Source organism: Thunnus thynnus, chromosome 1, assembly GCF_963924715.1.
Source record: "Thunnus thynnus chromosome 1, fThuThy2.1, whole genome shotgun sequence".
Classification (NCBI taxonomy): Eukaryota; Metazoa; Chordata; class Actinopteri; order Scombriformes; family Scombridae; genus Thunnus; species Thunnus thynnus.
In genome coordinates, this window is record NC_089517.1 from 31,490,008 (window position 1) to 31,510,174 (window position 20,167).

Genomic DNA, 20,167 nt, shown 5'->3' on the forward strand with positions numbered 1-20,167 from the left:
TGGACATTAGTAAAAAGTGTAAGTTTGTTTGAACCACCTTACTGGAAGAACACTTTAAAAAGATATGAAAATGCTTCTGGGAGAAAAATGCTTCTAATCTTTGTGTTGCAGCAAACAGCAAACGTGAGATAAACAGAAATGGGTGTGTTATGTGGTGTTCTCAGAAGCCAGATGTTGTTTCAAAGAAGAAGTAAAACAAACACACATGGATTAAGATATAAAGTAAAACTTTATCATGACATACAAGTTTAAAGCCCTGAGAACCATATCTTTATATTACTAATATGAACAAAACTGAATGTGTGAAAACCACTTTGGAAAAGTGCTCCTCTTAAATACAATCAGCACAAACCAGTTTTTACAAGCATTCATGTGTTTTGTCCTATTTTTTGTTTGCTTTAATCAAAGAGAAAACTATAATATAAGTAATATCATTATTATCATGTCCATACTAATAATAATAATAACAGTACAAAAATATGCACAAACCCCACAGTTCAATTAATATACGGAGCATTGTACAAGCCAAAAACAACAACATAAAATTGATAAATGAGGTATTCGATAACCACTTGCATATGCGCCTGTTTTTACACAGATCAGGTTAGTTTTTAAACAATTTAAAACTGAATTAACTCCAAAATCATCTGAGAGACAAAAGCTTCTGCAGACTTCCAACTTCACAGCTTCCTGAGTGACGAGACCTTGCCTGCAGTTACTGACGACAAAAATCAAAAATGCAACACCAAAACCAAAGTCAGTCTTAAGTAGCATTCAGCCAAGTGACCGCAGCTTCCGTCAGTACTCGCCCCTCAATGTAGCTTCAACATCAAACTCAACAGTGACTGCAGCCCACTGCCCTGAGGTATTGTGGTATGACGAGGTAGGGGGGTCTCTAATAGACACACACACACACACACACACACACACACACACACACACACACAACACTTCATTTATACTCAACCACACACACACACACAGCAAGTCAGGTTACAGGAGTCTGGAGGGTCATGAAGCCGTCAGAGGGTTGCTAGTTTAAAGCCCAGAGATCAGAGAGGAGAAGTCGTGAGTGACCAACCCTCAACACTTCCCACTCCACTGAAATTGTATGAATGTAAAGGAGGTTGATGCTGGAAATATTCCCCTTTTAATAAATGTTAAAAACAAAACAAAAAATAAAGTTATCAACACTCATGTCTGAGCTGTCAAATATATCTGTGTGGGCTGCAACGCAAGCTTCTCCCCTTTAGCTGGTGGTGGTGCCACCTGCAGTTTCTTTAATGGTATTACTGTGTGTTTAGATGAGACACTACACTGCACCCATGAACTGAACTTGCTCTCACACACACTCACACATGTACATACAAAGGCAGTGAAGCTACACTATCAAACAGTCATTGCTTAGACTAAGCAGATGAAACAGAAAGCTTGGACTTGAAAACAAGAAAATGTTTTAGTAACACAGCCTAAATGATCAAGCTTAATAGTTACTAAAAAGGTCCACCAGGAAAAAAAAAAAAAAAAAAATTCAGAACAAATAAATAGCAAAACTCTGTTGTTAACACAACAACTGGTGTCTCAACATCTGATTGATTTGTTTCCCAAAAAAAGAGATTACTCTCCAAAGGTTTAAGCTCGAAGAAAGAGAGACATTTCCCAGCCAGTCGAGTAGTGAAACCTGCACTGGCCGGTTCTCACCAGCAACTACTTTAAGGCGGCATCTACAATTCTCACGTTTATAAAATACAGTTATGTGTCATACAGGGTTCTGAAGGGTACACCAAAGGACTAACGGCACCGTCCTCAAAGTCCTCCACTCCCTCAACTGTGATCTGCACTGCAAAACGTCTGCAACATCTGACACGTAATGGCTAAAGTACAGTCTACTAAAAGCAACAAGGCTGCCCAACTCTGATCACACTGGGCTTTAAGAGGTCTCTAAACAGTTAAAAAGCCCCACATTCAACACAGATAAAGCTAGAAAATTCATTTGTGGTATTTCAAAATGCTAAAAGTTTACTTTAAAGGGAGAAAAATACCTGATACCTTTCTGGATTATCGGGAAGTTGGTTTTTAAATAAAAGGGCCAGATTTGTGGGCCTCTGTCCACACTGGCTGAAGTGGCTCACGTCCACAGTGGGTGGTGGAGAGTGTTAAGATTTAATTAGGGGGCTAGCTCAAGAATGCCACAGCAACAGGCGCTACTGCTATTGATGGCAGGATTTAAATATATATACTAATAGCCTTTAAAAATGTCCATCTAGACATGTCATCTAATAAGATTTTGAGTCTTTAAATCCAGTTTTTCTTGAATCAAGCAAGAAAAGGATAATGAACTGAATTCACTGAAACAGATATTCCCACTTATTTCCTGAAACTGGTGAATTTACCTCATCTAAAGATATTTTCACTTGCTTCAAGAAAACCCTCAAAATCAAATTAAATGAGATGTATCATTTTAATTGCCACCCACTGCGCCACCTGCTGGTGTGGGCGGGATTGTACAAGGATCCTTCAAGAGGAGCGACTGGGCTAGTCTTTGGTATCTAGCTGTGCAATAACCAGAGGCTAACGTGGACCAGAGGATCAAGGTGTTAAAACACTGGTCACATGATTGTACACATGCATATCATTTCGCCGCTGTCGTGAAAAACGTTAACTGCGATTTTTGGTGTTCGCAGTCAAATTTAAGCTTTACGTGGTCGTTTGTTTTTATGTTTTTTGACCTCTGCGACCTTGAGTCCTGTTAACAATTCTACAAATACAAGTGTCAGTGTCTTATCCTCTTCCCTGAGGAAAAAAAAAAAAAAAGCAGATATATCACTCTTTTCAGACAACATCTCAAAAAAAAAAAAGAAAAAAAAAAAAAAAAAGAAGAAAACGGAAGCAAGCATAAAACAAGTTCTACAAGTAAATGCAGGAGAGAGATAGAAAGCCCATCCCAGTTCTGTTTGTCCCCAAAATCCACCAGCAGTGTGTCAGTACGTTCTTGTCGGTTTCGGTTCAGGTAGGATTTCCATCATGGGTTCAGGCGTCAAGTCTCGATGGCTTTGCAGCCGTATGAGGTATGTAGTAGCTCTCCTTTTGAGAGAGTCCGATGAGGTATTCTTAAACATCATGTAGACTTGTGCATTCTTCAGTTGTGAATCCTTTTTTTTTTTTCTTCTTTAAATTAACAGTGATTCCTTGCAGTTGTCACATTGCTTCCTGAGAGAGACGCCCTCCAGAGCTGAGAGGCCGGTATGAGGTCTGAGAGACTATGTATTGATGATGACGCTGTTGGGATTGACATTCAACTCTGCGGCTGCAGCTGGAGGAAGGATGCGCAAACAAAATGGAGGACAACAAACTCAAACCTGATTCTGTAGCTCTCTGTTAGATAGGTGGGAACTGGGAGGTAAAATGATCTCAGGGTCTGCTAGGCCTGCAGGAGGTGGATTAGAGTTGCTGTTTCCCCAAAAATTGTGCGCTACTTGTTTAAAAACAGCTTGTGCAGACCTGCAAGACGTTGAAGTTTCTCTCTGGACATAAAAAAATCCCACACGTTGCTAATTTGTTTGGTGACATCACGTCCACATTGGGAGGTTTGTGTACATTTTTAACCTTCCAGCCATTCTAATGGACTTTACATGATCTGAACTGAGGGCGGAGTGATGAAATTAGGTATTTAGTGTGCTGATCTACAGCATCCCATCATTGACCAGTTTGAGTTCAGTGAGAGGCTACAGCATGTTAAAGAAACCTGAGTGGCCCAGGTTGGAGGCCTGTTTTTTTTTTTATGAGGTGGGTGCTCTGTACACGAGGTTCCACTGGTGAGAGATACCCGACTTCCCCTGATTGCAACTAGGTCAAAAAAAGAATACAAAAATAAAGTTGATTCAGGTTAAATATACTACAGCTCCTGAGGTAAAGACACAACTGCAGGTTACTTGATTTGAGGTATGTAAAAAGAGAAAAACTAAAAACAAAATCATTCTAAAACACAAAATCAAAAAGACAACAAAATGGCAACAAACAAACAAAATGTCCTAAGATAAAACTTTTCAAGTTCAGTTGTGACTACACCTGTCAGTGGGCTTTGGCTGACTTGATTGTGTTTAGCATGTACATTGGGATTGTATGTGTAGGTTATGTGTCTGTATGTGTATGATTGTGTGTGTTTGTGGTGTGGTGTGCGTATGTACTTGTATGTTGATTAAAATGCATAGCTGTGCGTTTGGGCACGTGTTGTCATATTATATTCTCGGGCTCTGTGTTCATGATTGGACAGCCAAGAGGTTGACAGGGTCGATGAGGTATTTGTTGTGCAACAGTTTGTTATTCTTATCGGTTTCTCATTGTACTGTATATTCATGCTGGGCCTCCCGGTGGAAGAGAGGCCTGGGGAACAGGTACAAGGGGCAGCCTGAGTTAGGGTGACCCGCTGGGAGCCGGCTCAGCCGAGCCAGGACCCTTGGAGGAGGAGGAGGACGTGGGGCTGAGGGTCTGAGCCAGGGGTGCAGAGAAGCCAAAGCTAGAGCTGGTTCCAGCAGGGGAGGCTGAAGCAGCAGCAGCTGACACAGCGGGCCCCAGGGCCCCTCCAGACTTCTGGGCAAACAGGGTTCCTGTAGGAAGACGGGGGACATCAAATTAGTTAAAAACCTGAAAAAAGAAATGGTGGTGGAGGCTGTAGGCCAAAAATCCTCATAACAAACTTATTAACTTGGAAAAATTACACATTACACTGAATGGAAGTAAAGGGCTCTCAACATTGTTATTATTTATCAATCATATGTGACATTTAATCACTCTTTCCCCATACACACCTGAATAGATTGTGCCATTGACCTCCACTGAGACAGTGATGCTGGCATTTCCATTGGTTGAGATGCTCAGAGACATGTCCTGCTGCTTCTCATCTGAAGATACACAGAAATAATTGTTAAATGGTAAGTTTTTTGTGTATTTTGTATTTTAGGAAATAATTTTGATCTTTTGTGTTCCAACATTACACATGCATTATACATTTCCCCCTTAAACAGTACCTGTAATATATTTAGATCTGCTTATTCAGAAATAGTGGGCTTACAAATGCCGATGCCAAAAGTCCCTCAACCAAATACTGACTTCAAAGCAGTTACAAGGTTCATTCACTTTTGTAGAAAAATGTTGATTTAAAGAAAACAATGTTCAGAGAATATTGTCAAGTTCTTGTTTTTGTTGAAATGAGATGTGGCAAACCTGTTAAGCACAACTTTTTCTAAGTTCCTCTTGTGACATAAAACACACTGAATGTGAAACATTTTCAGGTTCTTTTAACATAATCTTGATAAACGTGGCAGCTCTGACCTCTGGTGGTGATGGCGGGGGCTCCCAGGCGCAAGTTCATGGGCATTTGGGAAGCCATGGCCAGCAGGTTGTGTTGGAAAGCCTGCTGCATCAGGCGCTGCTGCTCTTCTGCAAGACGAGCCATCTTCCTCTCCGGCCCCTCTCCTCCGCTGGTCTCCAGTTTTTCTCTCAGCTGCTCCAGCGTGGCAGCTCGTGCCAAGCCTGCAACCTGCTGCTGACCCAGGGTCAATGCCATAGGGGGCCTTGCTGCCATGATGGAGGCGGTCAGGTCATCTGGAACAGAGAAATGGACAGATAGTTTTATGCAATGCTAATTATTCATTAGTCCAAGAATCTGAATATATCCTCACATTAAATGAAACAGAATTTTCCTATCAGTAAGAGAAACGTTACGTATAATTTTACTTCATTTGCAACTTGGAAAGTGCAAAGACGATACAGATCTCTCAGGAAATCAGTTTGAATGAAAAGTTCAGTTTTTGCACAAAGAATTTCATAAAAGATTTCTAAAACTTTGAATTTGTCTCCTTTAGTTCTAAATAAAATAAGTGATTGTAGTGGTAATGAACTGCAGAGACCGCCAGCATTTTAAATAGTGGCATAATGTTCAAGCAATCTCTATTTAGTATAACTTCCATTAAAATGAAACCATTCTTTATTCTGCTGATGGACCCCCTGACCCCTCTTCTAGATCCCCTGTTAGTTCCCATAACTCCACTTTTAAAACCACAGATTTAGGACAGACAGAGCTGATCTTGAGCATGCAAAACAGTTTAACACCAACATTGATTGGGTCAGCAAAACCATGTGACATCCTACATGAAAACACCAAGTGAGTGAGGAGTAAAATACAGTGCATTTTACAAGTCAACATGGATAGTGTGGGGGTCTATGGCGGAGTCACATTCCAGCCAAGTCAAAGTGACATCAGATAGCAGACAGCAGGGTAATGACAGTTATCAACAGGATCCTACTGATGTGGGCTCAAGGCTTCCAATTTCATAAAGTGTCCCCCGGCGTGGGAACCATGTTATTAATCAGTAGTAAAGGTGAGGGCTCTCAGCAGCCTGAGGCAGAATTGGTTCACACATGGACTCTTAAACACCTGGACGGACAACACTCACATTGGGGCACGCACTTACTCACAAAGTCATATAAAACCATAAAGATGCCCGCACACACACACACACACACACACTAACGACGGGACACAGCGGAGACAAGGAAGGTCATTGTACTCAATGTAATAAACACATGTAATAACACATTCTTGTACCAACATTCCTGTGCACACACTTGACAAAAAAGGGAACAAGCTACTATGATGAAAAAAAAAGACATTTTAATGTACTATCAGGGCCTATAAATGTCTTTCAAATGCTTTGTAATCATGTTGATACTGAAAAAGCCTCCATAAACATTTAACTATAACCTTATCTGTAAGTACTGTTCCATCCATGCCTTTATAGATTGCAATGACTAGATGTAGTTTCTGTCAATTGCGACAGAGGGCAGTATATCTCTATAAATACTTCACAGTCTCAACACGTCTCAAACTGGAACACTCCAGTTTGACCAGTGTAATGAGGCTCCAGTCTTTGAAGTAAACATTTACCCAGTTTAATAAAACCTTCATAAATCCATAAAAAAGGGTTTCTGAGCATATTTTTTTCCAGCAAAACCCTTCTTCATTCTTAACAGCTACACACGTGTAAATCTGTGAAAAGCCTGTTTGCTTGTGGGCAGAAAATGTTTTAAAAACCCTGCATACCATAAACTTATTTTTCCCATATTTTCATTTGTGGCATAAAGATTACCCTCCTCTATAGGCAGCCACATGTTTGTGATTATTTTCAAAACATAAATCATACTAAATATTAAGTGTAAAACTCATATACACACAATGGCTTCATTAGACATAACTGTGAAAAAATCACATTTTATTCACACCATCAGAAGTCTCTGTGCCGCAGTTCCTCTGCAACTCACATCTAAGGTGCCTACCTTTCTTCAGAGAGGGTCCTGGTGAGGCCTGCAAGCCGTTGAGGGCCCCTGAGGTCCCTGCCCCCAGAGCCGAAAGGTGCATCTTGGGAGGTGAGAGGATGCGGGGAGCTGTGCTAGGAGAAGGAGAGAAGCGGAAGAGGCTGCTGCTGTAGCTTGGACGACGACCCTCGCGTCGGTTACTGTCGATGGCGGCCTGAAGCTCACCTGGGGAGCTGAGGCCTTTCCTCTCGCACTCATATGGGTACAGGTATTTCATGTACCTTAAGAGAAAAACACACACACACACAAATCAATACATCAGATCACCACAAGTTTACAAAATATAAAAAAAGATTTTAATCTACTTTTAGGACACACATGTAAAAACCCTGTTAGAAAGTTGGTTATGTAAATACAAGGTCAAGAAATCAGGTTTCTCTAGTAGATACCTAGCTGTGTTAGCCACTTTTCTCTAATCCTATACACTTATTATAGCAACCAGGTCCCTTGTTGTCCTGTCATTTATGTTATCACAGTGACTTTAGTGAAACACCTGGTATGTAAATTGTTCAAAACGTGTTTTGTATACTGAGTATACTTGGATGACGTCACATAAGCTGTAAAAGTATGCAAAGTCAAAGCTCTGGTATTTTTTCCATCCCATTAGAACATACAGTAAAATGAACATATGCATGCTGACTGCATAATGGTGGAATAGCAGCACTGAGGATCAATAAGAAGCTAAGAGCAGCGTCCATTAGATAAAACCAGTGGAGCGATGCTACATAACAGCCCACCAACATTAAAAATACATAAAGGTTCATTAGGGCACCCTGCTAGTGGACAGGATAGAGAGGTGTTATGTCTCCTGAAGGGTTTCCGTCCAGAGAGCGAGAGAGTTTTAGTCGAGGCTCGGCCTACAAGCTGTCAGTCAAACCCCACCTTAGTCATTGTGAACTCTGACCCAAATCACATCAATAAATCTATGGGAATCAATGAGCTCTATGTGTGATGTAATGAACAGAGGGATTGAATGTGAAAAGGGAAGGCGGCTTGGTGGAGGAAACAAACTCGCATGTGTATAAACAATCGGGCACAGGTTAATATTGACATCTGCACCCACAGCAACACACACACACACACACACACACACAAATCCACATTCTCTCAAAACACGCACACACACGCACGCATATTCATGGCATGAGGAAGCCGCTTGTTGCCAGCTGATAAGTCACACACTTGAGATTCTTTATTTACTTGGAGTAAATTAAATTAGAGTTTACAAGACATTAAGAACAGGCCGCGTATCTGAGTGTAAACAGTCAATCTATAGTAACCACAGCAACTGATTTGGCTGGTTGTTTTGTGACGCGGACACAAAGACTCACTGTGTGCGCAGGGTGAAAGCTGCACTGGTGATGGAGGTTGGCAGGTTGAGTCCCTTTGTGATTTCTCTCCAGATCTTCTTGTTGATGACCTCCACCAGGCCTCCCTTCTCTGTCACCAGCTTGTACAGCATGTACAGATCCAGGACCTGCTTGGCCATGATGGGGATACGATTGACTGGGGTTCCTATGGAGGAGAGGAAAACCAGAAAATAAATCAATACCGTGCAAATACATCTGAATATGAATAGCTAAGTGACGTACAATAAACATGGATTGTATCAATGAGAACAGGACATAATCTTGACAATTTCTTTTGCGTGTGTCCCTGCCGAGACATACTAGCACCTAAAACAGAAAATATATTTAAAGCTGCATCAGTGAAAAGGGCAGCATGAATTCTACATTATGCATTTATTCATCAACAAATCAATGGTGAAACAGTCGGGATCATTTTGTGACCTTCAGATACTGATCTAAGTGCTGTCAGGAAACTGGTAAAACAAGGGCGACAGGCATGTTGCCTGTACGTCTGTTAAATTTGGCTTGAAAACATATTAGCCCAGTTAAGGCAATCTGGCTTGACCTGGAAAAGGGGATTCGCAAACAACACAAAGCAAAGCGGCTCTAGACTTTTGATACAGATGCATTAATCTTGTCAACAGCTTATCTGCAGTGAAGCTTGCAGGGAGCGTGCGGGGGGAGGACAGCGAGGAGGAGGGGGTGGTTCGCAGTATGCAACAGAATCAAAAAGTGCAATGTGCAACAGTGTAAGCACGGAGCGGGAGGAGGGGACTGGGGATTGTGACGACCTGCTAATCCATGGGTAGCGGTGGGTGGGGGGCTCCTGGATAGGCCAGTATAATGAAGCTCATTTAGAGGATTGTACTGAGTAAATCCACACCCCTCTGCTGTTAGTGCTGCCAGGCCCAGCGCAGGGGAGTCGTACAGATTTGCCTTCTCAGTTAATGCCAGCCAATCCCTCAGCCCCTCCACAGGCTGCTCTTAACCTGGAATTGGACTCATTAATGACTTTGTAAAATAGCAGTGTGATCAGGCCATGAAGATTAGCCCTGATTCATTTTCTTAAGTTAGCAACATGTCTTTAAGCCATGTGCAAAGGGCCTAAGTGAACACATGGACCTGCATAAGAGTGGAGATCAGGAAGGTGTGGCAGCTCTGACCCGTGCGCTTAATAATAGTGGTTGTTATGTTGGTGGTAGTAAGTAAAACTTATACTGTTGTGTTAACTGAAAAACACTCTCAAAAGGTTGAGTGAAATGTAAAAACATAAATACAGCACATTTCTAGCAGACAGGTGTTGGGACTTGGGTATTTGAGTAAGGCGGGAGTGAGGAAAGGCTTGTAAGCCTGTTAATATACGTGACTATGGCGCACTTGCTTCTCTACACAGGTGTTGGGAGTGCCGGTGTGGCTGCAACATCGAACAATCATTGTTTGGCATCACAGTTTCCTCATTCTGCACGTTAACATTACAACAATGGAATGTGAATCAGGTTTTTAGAGTTTGGAGAGAATAGGAACCTGTTGCTGAGGTCTATACATTCAAACACAGATCAACAAGTAATCAGAGAGAGCCGGGATAATACAGAAAATACAGGTAGGAATGCAGGAATACAAATGTAGAGTGGAACAAGTTTATAAGGTACACCTGTAAAATCAAATACACCTCAAGTACACCTCCACCTCCATTTATGTACATGTGGGTAGACAAAATATTAGAAGATTGTATCTGAATGCCGGTGTGATTTAGTGGTAACAGTAGAAAACAGATATAACCTTGAAAATAAAAAAAGAAAATTACAGCCACCTAGACAGATCTGTAATGCCTCCTCTCACCCTGAGCATAACCACAGCACCACAGCACACTGTATGCAGTTAATATTGTTCAGCTTCTTAAAGCTGCAGAAAATTCTGTTCTAGGAAAACAGACATCTTATCTCTAGAGCCAATTAACAATTAGCAAAACAAGAGGGCCTTTGGCCAAGATACCAGCATCCTTACAGATCATTTGGATTAGCTTTGAGGAGAGGAGCAATAAGTTAGTATTAAATGTCTCTGTTAAAAGGTCAGGCTTGTATTACCATTTAGTTCACCAATAAGTTAAATTAGCCTTCAAAAAGGACCTTAATTGGTTTTTACTATTAACACTGTGTTGTAGCTATTTTCATACTGCAGCTGTATTGATATATCTTCAGTTGCAACCAAGTTACCAGCATACATAGTAGTATATAAATGTACACACAAATTACAACAAATACTATATAGTTTAATAGGCAACTGTGTAAATCTCACATTTTAAATAATCCTGTCCTTCTGTAGATTACACATTTGCTTATTCTCCCTCCTATCAACCTGAAAAAGAAGATAAATTGTATCCTGTGGTGGCACAGTAAACATGATGTTGCTGGCAGACCTCTGACTACAACTCTGGGCAGTAGCAACATTTCCAGAACACGCAGTGGATCAAAGCACCAGGAATGCTTTGCTGCCAGCGCCCCGTCAGTTATTTAATGCAGCGTTGGACATCAATCCTGCATCAAACAATTAGTACAACTAGAGGGGTCAGAGATCAGCCAGGGGTTATTGATGTGTGAATTAAACTGCAGGTCAGCAGGAAGCCATGTTTTCATACTGGCCCGGCCATGAACAATGAGAGCAAAACAAATGAGACACAACAGCGCTGGCCCCACAGTGACAGGCCAGCTGTTAGTTAGGCTTTAATTCACACCTATGCTTTTATTCAGCCCTTTATCAGTATCTGCTGTCAAATCAAAATCTGATTTAATGTATTCACAAAGAGCTATTTTCAGCAACTTAACAATAAGAACACAAAGAGAGAAAATAAAATTACATTTTAAACAGGAGCACAGTGACTGTTGTGTGTGGAAGAGAGGAAACCAAATAGCTATCTATATATCTTAAGAGGACCAGAGCTGCTTTTGAAACCTAAAACAGCATTAATTAGTCAACACGTGACATCAACCAGGTTTCACATTTCAGCATGGCCCGATCATATGTGAAAGAGCTGGGAAAGCACCTTTGATAATGCTGTAATTGACCAAAAATCACATTAGCAACACTTGGGCAGTTAGCCAGAGAGTTCCCTAATTTGCCGCTTGCCTTTGGTGTCCCACATCTGCTGTGTTTTCAACCCTGGAGACATTTAGCTCTAACAGGCTTAATTAGACCAGTCCAAAACATTTCTTTTGATCACAGCAGTACAACTCCTCTGTCTCACAGCCCCTTTTTATGCATTATTCTGTTGTTATAAATGCTCCCATTTCACCCTATTGCATACTTTTTTTTTTCTTTTTTTTTAGAGAAGACTAGAGACAACAGAATCCACAATGATTTGAGACCACATATAAAAACACTTCATGGCATCAGGCCACGTCGGACTCAAGTAGGCAGCTATTGGATATTTCATCTCTCTGTAAAGCCGTGATTTGTCCACTTGGCTGCTCTGAGCCAATCTGTAATTGGCTACAGGCTTCACCTCCCATCATCCTTTGCCCCGGACTGATTTTCCCCCAGGGACAGGGCCATCAGGAGCCTAGTGATTAATGGCACCAGGGGTCAGAGGTCGCTCTGGTGGGAAGTGCCGCGGCTGAGGGCCCCTGAACCACTCCCTAAGTCCTTCCTCTGACTTCCACTGTGAACACAAGAGCCACACGGCTAGCCTTCAAACGGCTAGACTTCAAATGATAAGGAATACAGATAGAGAGTGAGACAGAGGAGGGGAAAAAAGGCTGTGAGTATAACTGAAAAAGACTGTAAAAGCTGAGATAAAGACATAAAATCTAGGGTTTGACTAGACCTTTTGAAGCTGATACTTCTACAGAGAATCTAATGTTAGGTGATATAGCGGATATTTTGTGCAGATAGTCGATATCTTTGTATTTGATTAATTTAATTTTCAGCATTTACACTGAGGGAAAATAAATCTCTGTGTTGACACACAAGAGAATGAAAATAAACCATGTTCATGCACACTCACTTATACAGTAAAATCTGTAATCAAGTAAAAAGCCTTATGTCCATAATTTCAGAGGCTGGGGACATTGATCAATACACAATTCGTAATAATCACCATCGCCAGTACTGGCCTCATGCACTGGGAGACATTAAACAGACTGTGACAGACAGAGGCAGACTGTCCATCTGAATCAAACATTAACATTTCCCACCTCACATTACAGTCCAAGCTTTCTATCTCAATGTGAGGGCAAAAAAAAAAAAGAGGGAACAAGGTCATTTTATCTGACCCCTGACCTATTTTTAGCAGGAAACAGCTGTTCACATTAAAGGGCCTCTATAATAAATCAATTGGGTGCCCCTGACGCCAGTAGTGGTAAATTAAATATCACTGACTTCACATGATGGGCATTTTTTAAATAATTAAGTGACAGAGCGACAGCCTTCCAGCGGACAACACACAGGAAATGAATTTTTTACTGAATGAGCATTGGCTGGTGTGAGGTTTCACTATCATCTACAGCGAGGAAAGACAGGAAGAAACGAACAGAGAGGAGGAAACAACACATCATCTCATAGTGTTTGGTTGTATTGAACTCTACTGAATCTACTGATCATTACTGGAAGAGACTCAGATTAATGACATGAATATAAATACAAAGAAATGAATATAATTACAAAGAGAGCAAAAGATAGAAAAACAGAACTAGAACAGGGATGAGAAAAGAAAGGAGGGAAATGAGCAGAGATTACGTAAAAAAAAAAAGGTAAAGGATGAGAAAAAAAAAAGCAGGGAAGGAAACACTTTCTGTGACTGTTTTTTCTGCCACTAGGAGGGAAGGACGGAAGGATAGAAGGAAGGAAAGAAAAAAAGAAGGGGGAGGTGTGGTAGCTACTAGCCAGCCAGCTGGAGAAAGACTGGATTACTGCTGTAAGGAAGGTGTCAGCCAACACAAACAGCCCCTGGCTTCATGGCAGTGTCTGAGTCCTTTCAGAGCCCCCACACCTTCCTCCCCCTCCTCCAAGCCCCAACCACCACATCTACACACCACATCAGACCAAACCAGGGTTACATCTCACTCTGCATTTAAGACCACTTAGTATGTTCAAAATTAGTATATTTAGTTCACTTAGTGGAATGGCTTTTAGTAAGAGACCCTATTGCCAAAGCAGTTTATAAATTGTCCACTGCAACAACACTTTCTTTATTAAATTTCTTTATTATATAAAGAAGATAAATTATTTGAAGGCATAAACTACACCAGTGACAAGAAAAGGATTACAATAATAAGTGGTATACCTGTTTGCCACCTTTAATCCATCATTTCAAAAATTGCGTTTGATGGGAATACCAATACAGAACAGCCAAAACCCTTCATTAGCACGGGACAGAGAGACACTGACAGGAGAGACGAGAGTCTGGACTCCACATGCTGGGAGTTTACTTTATGTCGGGCAGCCCCTGGCTGTAGTTTATATGTTCGTATGTCGGGGCAGCATATTGTCAGGACCCCGCTGTATGCTGGGGCATGTTTGTTTTATTTTTAATGCATGGCCAGGGACATAAAAGGTAAAAAAGCCTTGAGTGTATGGAATTCGCTATCTTTAGTCCAGGCAGAGCCACCACTCGCATGACGGACCAATTCATATCAAGTGTTAAGATATGTACCCTCCACATAAGGGAAGTTAAATGTAACGTTACACTATAGATACATCGCTATTCTAAGCATGAAGCTAAAGCCACAGCTGGTACAGAGACAGACAGAGAGATAGAAACAGAGGGACAGTCGTCTAATAAAGTTTAAAATATGTCTGTCGATATGCTCTATACCTTCGGCTGCATAGGTTTCATTCCTGCCATGTCAATAAAGTGCAATTAATGTGAATTGACAAAGGGAGAAAAGCAGGGAGAGAGAGGCAGACAAAGGGAGAGCAGCAAGACAGGACAGATAAAGAAATAATGGTTTGTCTTCTGCCAACTGTACTAAGCTGAGATGTGATGAGGAACACAATAAGCAGGAATGTCTGGGAGTTCGTGTAAGAATCTCATATATACTCGACATATATTTTTATGACTTTCATGTAAATATCTTCATAAATTTTGGGGCCTAAACAACCATTTCTGCAGGTCTCACTGTAGACACAGTTCAGATTCAGCTTGTTATTTTAGGAATATCAAAAACCACTACATCCTTCTCTCTTGTCTCTTCCTCTCACTTTTCCTTCTGTCTCAATTAAAAGAACAAATACTAAGAGGGGGGAAAAAAGGAAACATTCAATGATGGATAAGTCACTTGAAGCTATATTTACTCAGGAAACAGTGAGAGTAGCTTCTCAGTAAGAATTATTACAGCAAGCAGGCAGCCAATATATTAAAGGAGCTGTCTTCTGTGCACTGTCAACTGCTTCAGCCTGTGGTGTAAAACATTGCAAAACTGGCGAGGCTCCAAACAACAGCTAGAAGCTGTAAATCTCACTGCTGTTCACACACTGGGGAGGCTGTCAGACTGCAAATAATGACACTATTAAAACTTGAATTACACGATTAGAAGTTTGTCAAATGCAATTTGGCAATAAATCTCTGTATTGCCATAGAGTTACAGATACAGTTTTATAGGATATTTAACGTACTGTGCTGTTTTGGCCAGACTTCATCTTTTGACAGTCATGCCAGTAAAGCATCTTTGAACTGAATAAGAGAGGCGGACAGAAGAGAGAAAGAAAAAGAGAGAGAAACATGACTCCTTCTCCGTGGGTCATGAAGATGGGTCACCTGGTGAAATAGAGGGGGAAGGGGATTGAAAAGGTTGGATGGCGCGAAAAGTGAGATGGCCTCTCCAACTGTAACCCAAGTCCCCTGGATCCCCAGAGACCCGGCAGATCAACTGACTAGACCCCAATCAACACTGGCTGATATGGAGCCAACAGAGAGATGGATGAACTGACGGAGAGATGGTTGATGTCTTTTACACTACGTAGTTGCTCTGGGTCACTGGTCATTCAATTTCTGGAGGACCTCAGAAAGATTAAGAGGACCTCTAAGAAGTGTATGCCAGATAGGGAAAATTTGGATAATTGATATGCTTTCTCAGGATGTCCATTCATATTAGGGAAAATCACATTAGAGGAATATACTGGACTATATAGTTGCACATACTATACAAATAGTTGCATACATTAATTTCTAGTGGAGAAATGGCTCTTCAGCACATTACAAATATATGGCAAACGAGTTTTAGGTCATGAGGATGTAACAATTTTGTGATAGAAATTCATAGAAAAATAAGACATTCGGTGGATAAAGGCTACCTGATAGATGTCTGTTACCTGCCTACCATACACAAGTGAAATTTACCCCTCTCTGCTCTGCTTTGGGCTTGATAAAGTCAATGTGTAGTATGTGTATCTGTTTATGCATCCATCCATTAGTGCTTCAGGGGGTTAAGTTGCTCCACCCAGAAGCCATATTTGAAGGTAACAACCAATTATCTGGAAAGAAGGTGCTTTTAGTGAGTAAATGAATGATTCAGATAATAAAAACAATAATTGGTCTTAGGAAAGTGTTGCGTTTTTCTTATTGCTTCATGTCTGAAGCACTACTGATTGCAACAACCACTAAAACCTGTTGCATGTATGACACATACATTTAGTGTGAACGTTTTACCACCCTTGTTGCACAGTTGTGGTTAAGAAATGGTATCATTACAAACGTTGCATTGAGTGTCCGTTACTTGCATGTACAAACATGTTCTTCTAGAGAATTTAGTATTGTCTGAGCAAGAAAAAGCTGTATAGGAGCTTTGCCTAAATAGTGTATTGGTATAGTTAGCTATATTTTCTGAAATAAAGAAGTTTTCCACACTTTGACCTACAGACATAATTTGGTAACAACTCAAAAAGTATTACAGTTGAATACCCCGTTCTGATATGAAGGAATCAATGACTCCTTTTTCTGTCTCACCCATTCCTGTTTGAACTGGCTTAAAAGGCCCACGTCGTAATTATGGTTAGACTGAAAATATCTTTAGGCAACACTGGATTTATGAGTAAGCTTTAGAAACAAGGGCGAATAGCAGATGACAGAGAAGATTTAGAGTGTATAGTTGTTGGAAAAGGTAAAATCTCTTTGTTGACATATACAATGGTAGTAAATACAGGTCTGATACAGCCCTGTATTATGAGTTACAGTCACTTAGGAAAAAGGTCAATAAAAGTTATTTTCTATCCACAAGCTTGACTACTCAACAAGCATGTAAACTCAAAAATGTATACAGTCAACTACATTTCAAGACGTATTATTTCTATTTAAAGCAGTTGCTGTGTAAACATGTTTAATGTCTAAGTAGTTTCATTTAGTTTTTAATGTGTTGCATCAGATCACTCAATAAGAACATGTCTTTTGAGAGAGTACATATCATTCTGAAATCACAATTTAAAACTCTACAGCCTATACTAAAAGACCTCTGCTCCATGTTTACATCTGACTGGAAGATCCAGTGAGAGAAAAGTAACAATAGCTTGGCCTTGTAAACTGCCATCTCTGATCTTTGCAGAAATGTCAAGAATGTATATGTCACAGCAACATGACAATGGTATGTTGTACGCATAATAGAGGGAGGAGCTTTGGCATCAACTGTAGATTGCTGGGATTAAGGTACAGTAAGTAGGCCTAATTTTTTCCATTCAAGTCACTTAAAACTCAGGTAAAGTAAATCAGAAATAGAGAGTCAGATAATGAGGGAAGGGAGTAATATTTAGAAAGAATAAAATGAACAAAGGGAGACACAGAGTTTAAGGGAAAAATTCCATATATGACAGACCCAATGTATTTTTTTCCAGACACAATTTAAGAATGAAGGAGGGAATTCTAGATAGAAACATAAAAAGAGAGGGTCAGAAATAGAAATGAGAGTATCTCTTAAATAGATCTGTGGCCAACACTAGTGACAGGTCACTGGTCAGAGTGTTCTTGGTTTACAAATGGACTATATATGACGATGGACGTAGCAAGGCGTGACTTCACCCATTGGTCTGCATTGGAGCCGGTTTGAAGCCCAGAGTTGCTGCTTATGGTTGGCGCCGTCTTTTCCGTTTGGAGCCAGGACCTTCCACATAAGGGGTCTAGAAGCACACCCCGCTACCTTGGACCAAAGCTAACGCTAACTTACTGGGAACACAGAGCCGTGCAGATTTGTGCTAACATTAGCTAATTAAAACAGCAGGTATAGTTATAAAGTAACCTTAAACTTACTGAAATATTACGACAATAGTCACAATAGTCGAGAGCAGCAGGTGAGCGAACTGTCAATCAACAACCACACAGCACACATCAAAGTTACTATAAGCCTTCAAATCTTATTAACGGAGCAATAATTTCCAAAATGACCACCAGCACACTTATTATAGGGTTTGAATTTAGAGATTGAGACCATAATGGCTCGCTGAAAAAATGTTTAACTTAGTATTTCACAAGAGAAGCTGACGCTTTTTGAATGGGAGTCTCTTGGAGCCAGCCTCTAGTGACCGTCAGTGGTATTGCACTTTAAGAGACTTCCGCATTGGCTTCAATTTCAAGCTCTGATTGTTGCCAGTTAGGTTTAAAGGGTAAGTAGGTGGCAGTGATGTCTTAACTAGCAGGTGCAACACTGAGGGGGTTCCCTCTCCCTTCTAGCAAGCTTTATAAGGCAGCTAACTGCTTCAATCAATGGACACCCGGATTGACAGATAAAGCCATCAGCTGACGAGCCCCATTTGGAGCCCAGCAGCACCGATCAATACAGGAGACATCAGCTGCTATAAGCCGAGGAGAAAGAGCGATATGTTGAAATAGGGGAGGAGATTGTAGGGGGTTGTGCAGTCATCTTTGAAATTTTAACTCCTGTCAATGCTAATTACTTTTGGCTTTTGGAATCCATGACAGAGAGTCATACATTTACCTTTCAGGGCTTTCGCTGATGCTATTATGCAAAGTGTCTTAAAATGCAGTCAGCAGCAGAAGACGCTTTTCACACAGCTTTTCTTAAATTACAAACAATACAAAGCATCAAATAAATGATATTAAAAATGTTAGTTAAAAAAAAAGAAAATGACTAATTACTGTATTTAGAACACTTCTTAGGGCCTTTAACATCAAGAAGATTTTAATATTTTTAAGGACCGACAGTTACACAACAGAATGATAAAGGAGAATGATGACAAAGGGAATATAAAGTGTACAACATGAAAAGTCAAGCTAGTTATGAAAGATGAAAACTCATCTTTGCTCACTCATCTATAATAACTTGTTAACTGACCAATACCTTTATCTACTCATGTATCTCAAACAGCACATCAACTAAACTGCCATCAACAAAGAGGTAAAAGCATTTGGCAACTGTGTGTTTCATGTCCATTTCTTCCCTCAAATCAAGCGTCTTGTTTTCCATTAGGCCCCTTTGCACTCAGATCTCTGTTAGTGTGCGGCTTATGCAACACTGCTGCAGAGCTGCACTGGAAGTGAGCTCAGGGCTATTGTACTGGTGTAGGGCTCCTCTGGGGGCTGTAATGTATTTCATACCATCCATCACAGGGGTGTGGAGGCCAGGAAACATTGCTTTAAGAGCACACACAGGACACAGATGGAGAAGCAAGACACACAGATATGCAGGGATAGCAGAAGTTTGCGTCACAAGAGAGTTTCATGTGGGAACAGCTTAACAAAGTCTCTTAATGCGGCTTAATGTTCTTTTTTTGAATTGAAAAATGTTGGGTCCTGCCTTAAGTTTTATGTCACAACTAAATGTGTTTCAACTATATTGAATGAAATTAAATTCATCTCTAGGATATGTCCATCATGTCTCTGTACTGCTTTTACAGAGAATCAACATTTTAATCACGTTTTTTTTTTTTTTTTTTAACTTACTCTTTTACACTTTTTCTTTTTTGCATTTTGCCTTTATTAGTCAATCACAGTGTAGAGACAGACAGGAAACGTGGGGAGATGGCACAACATGCAAGAAAGATCCCCCAGCCAGAATCGAACCATTGGCGCTGTGGCCATGTGGCATGTGCCCTAACCCCTCACGCTTCTTTTGATGGAAGTTTTTTCCATTGTGCCTTGACGTGTCATTCTCATCTTATCCATGCTCATTTCCTCATTTCCCAGTAAATGGATAGGAGTATTTGATTGCCACATTTGTTTTGCAGAGTATTTGCAAATTTATTCAACTGAAGACAAAACAAGGTGCTGAGATGAACTGAGCAGCCAATGTTATTTTTACCCTGACCGATGACCTCGCTGGGAAGCATGAATCTGCTTGAGGCCTGCACTCGTCTTCTCCTCTGCTCAGTTACTTATGAGCGTGGTGATTAAGAATCTCCCAGCACTGCAGCTTAGAGACTCAAATCCCTGTACAGTATGGTCGTAATTAAAGATGGACAGCACAGTGGCAATCTAGGGCTGTGGAACAGTCTGGCTAAATGACAGA

At 40.7% G+C, this 20,167-nt stretch overlaps 1 protein-coding gene across 2 annotated transcripts in view; it reads right to left on the reverse strand.

The window, feature by feature from the left end:
- Positions 1-210: 210 nt before the first annotated feature.
- LOC137186600 (AT-rich interactive domain-containing protein 3B-like) overlaps positions 211-20,167 on the reverse strand; it is a 54,537-nt gene continuing 34,580 nt past the window's right edge. For both annotated transcript variants that reach the window (XM_067595652.1, XM_067595662.1), the window contains exons 5-9: positions 8,706-8,889; positions 7,336-7,595; positions 5,332-5,604; positions 4,809-4,901; positions 211-4,607 (exon numbers count right to left, since the gene is read on the reverse strand). In XM_067595652.1, the coding sequence (XP_067451753.1) occupies positions 4,414-4,607; positions 4,809-4,901; positions 5,332-5,604; positions 7,336-7,595; positions 8,706-8,889 (1,004 nt within the window). In that variant the 3' untranslated portion in view covers positions 211-4,413. The remainder of the gene's footprint in view (positions 4,608-4,808; positions 4,902-5,331; positions 5,605-7,335; positions 7,596-8,705; positions 8,890-20,167) is intronic.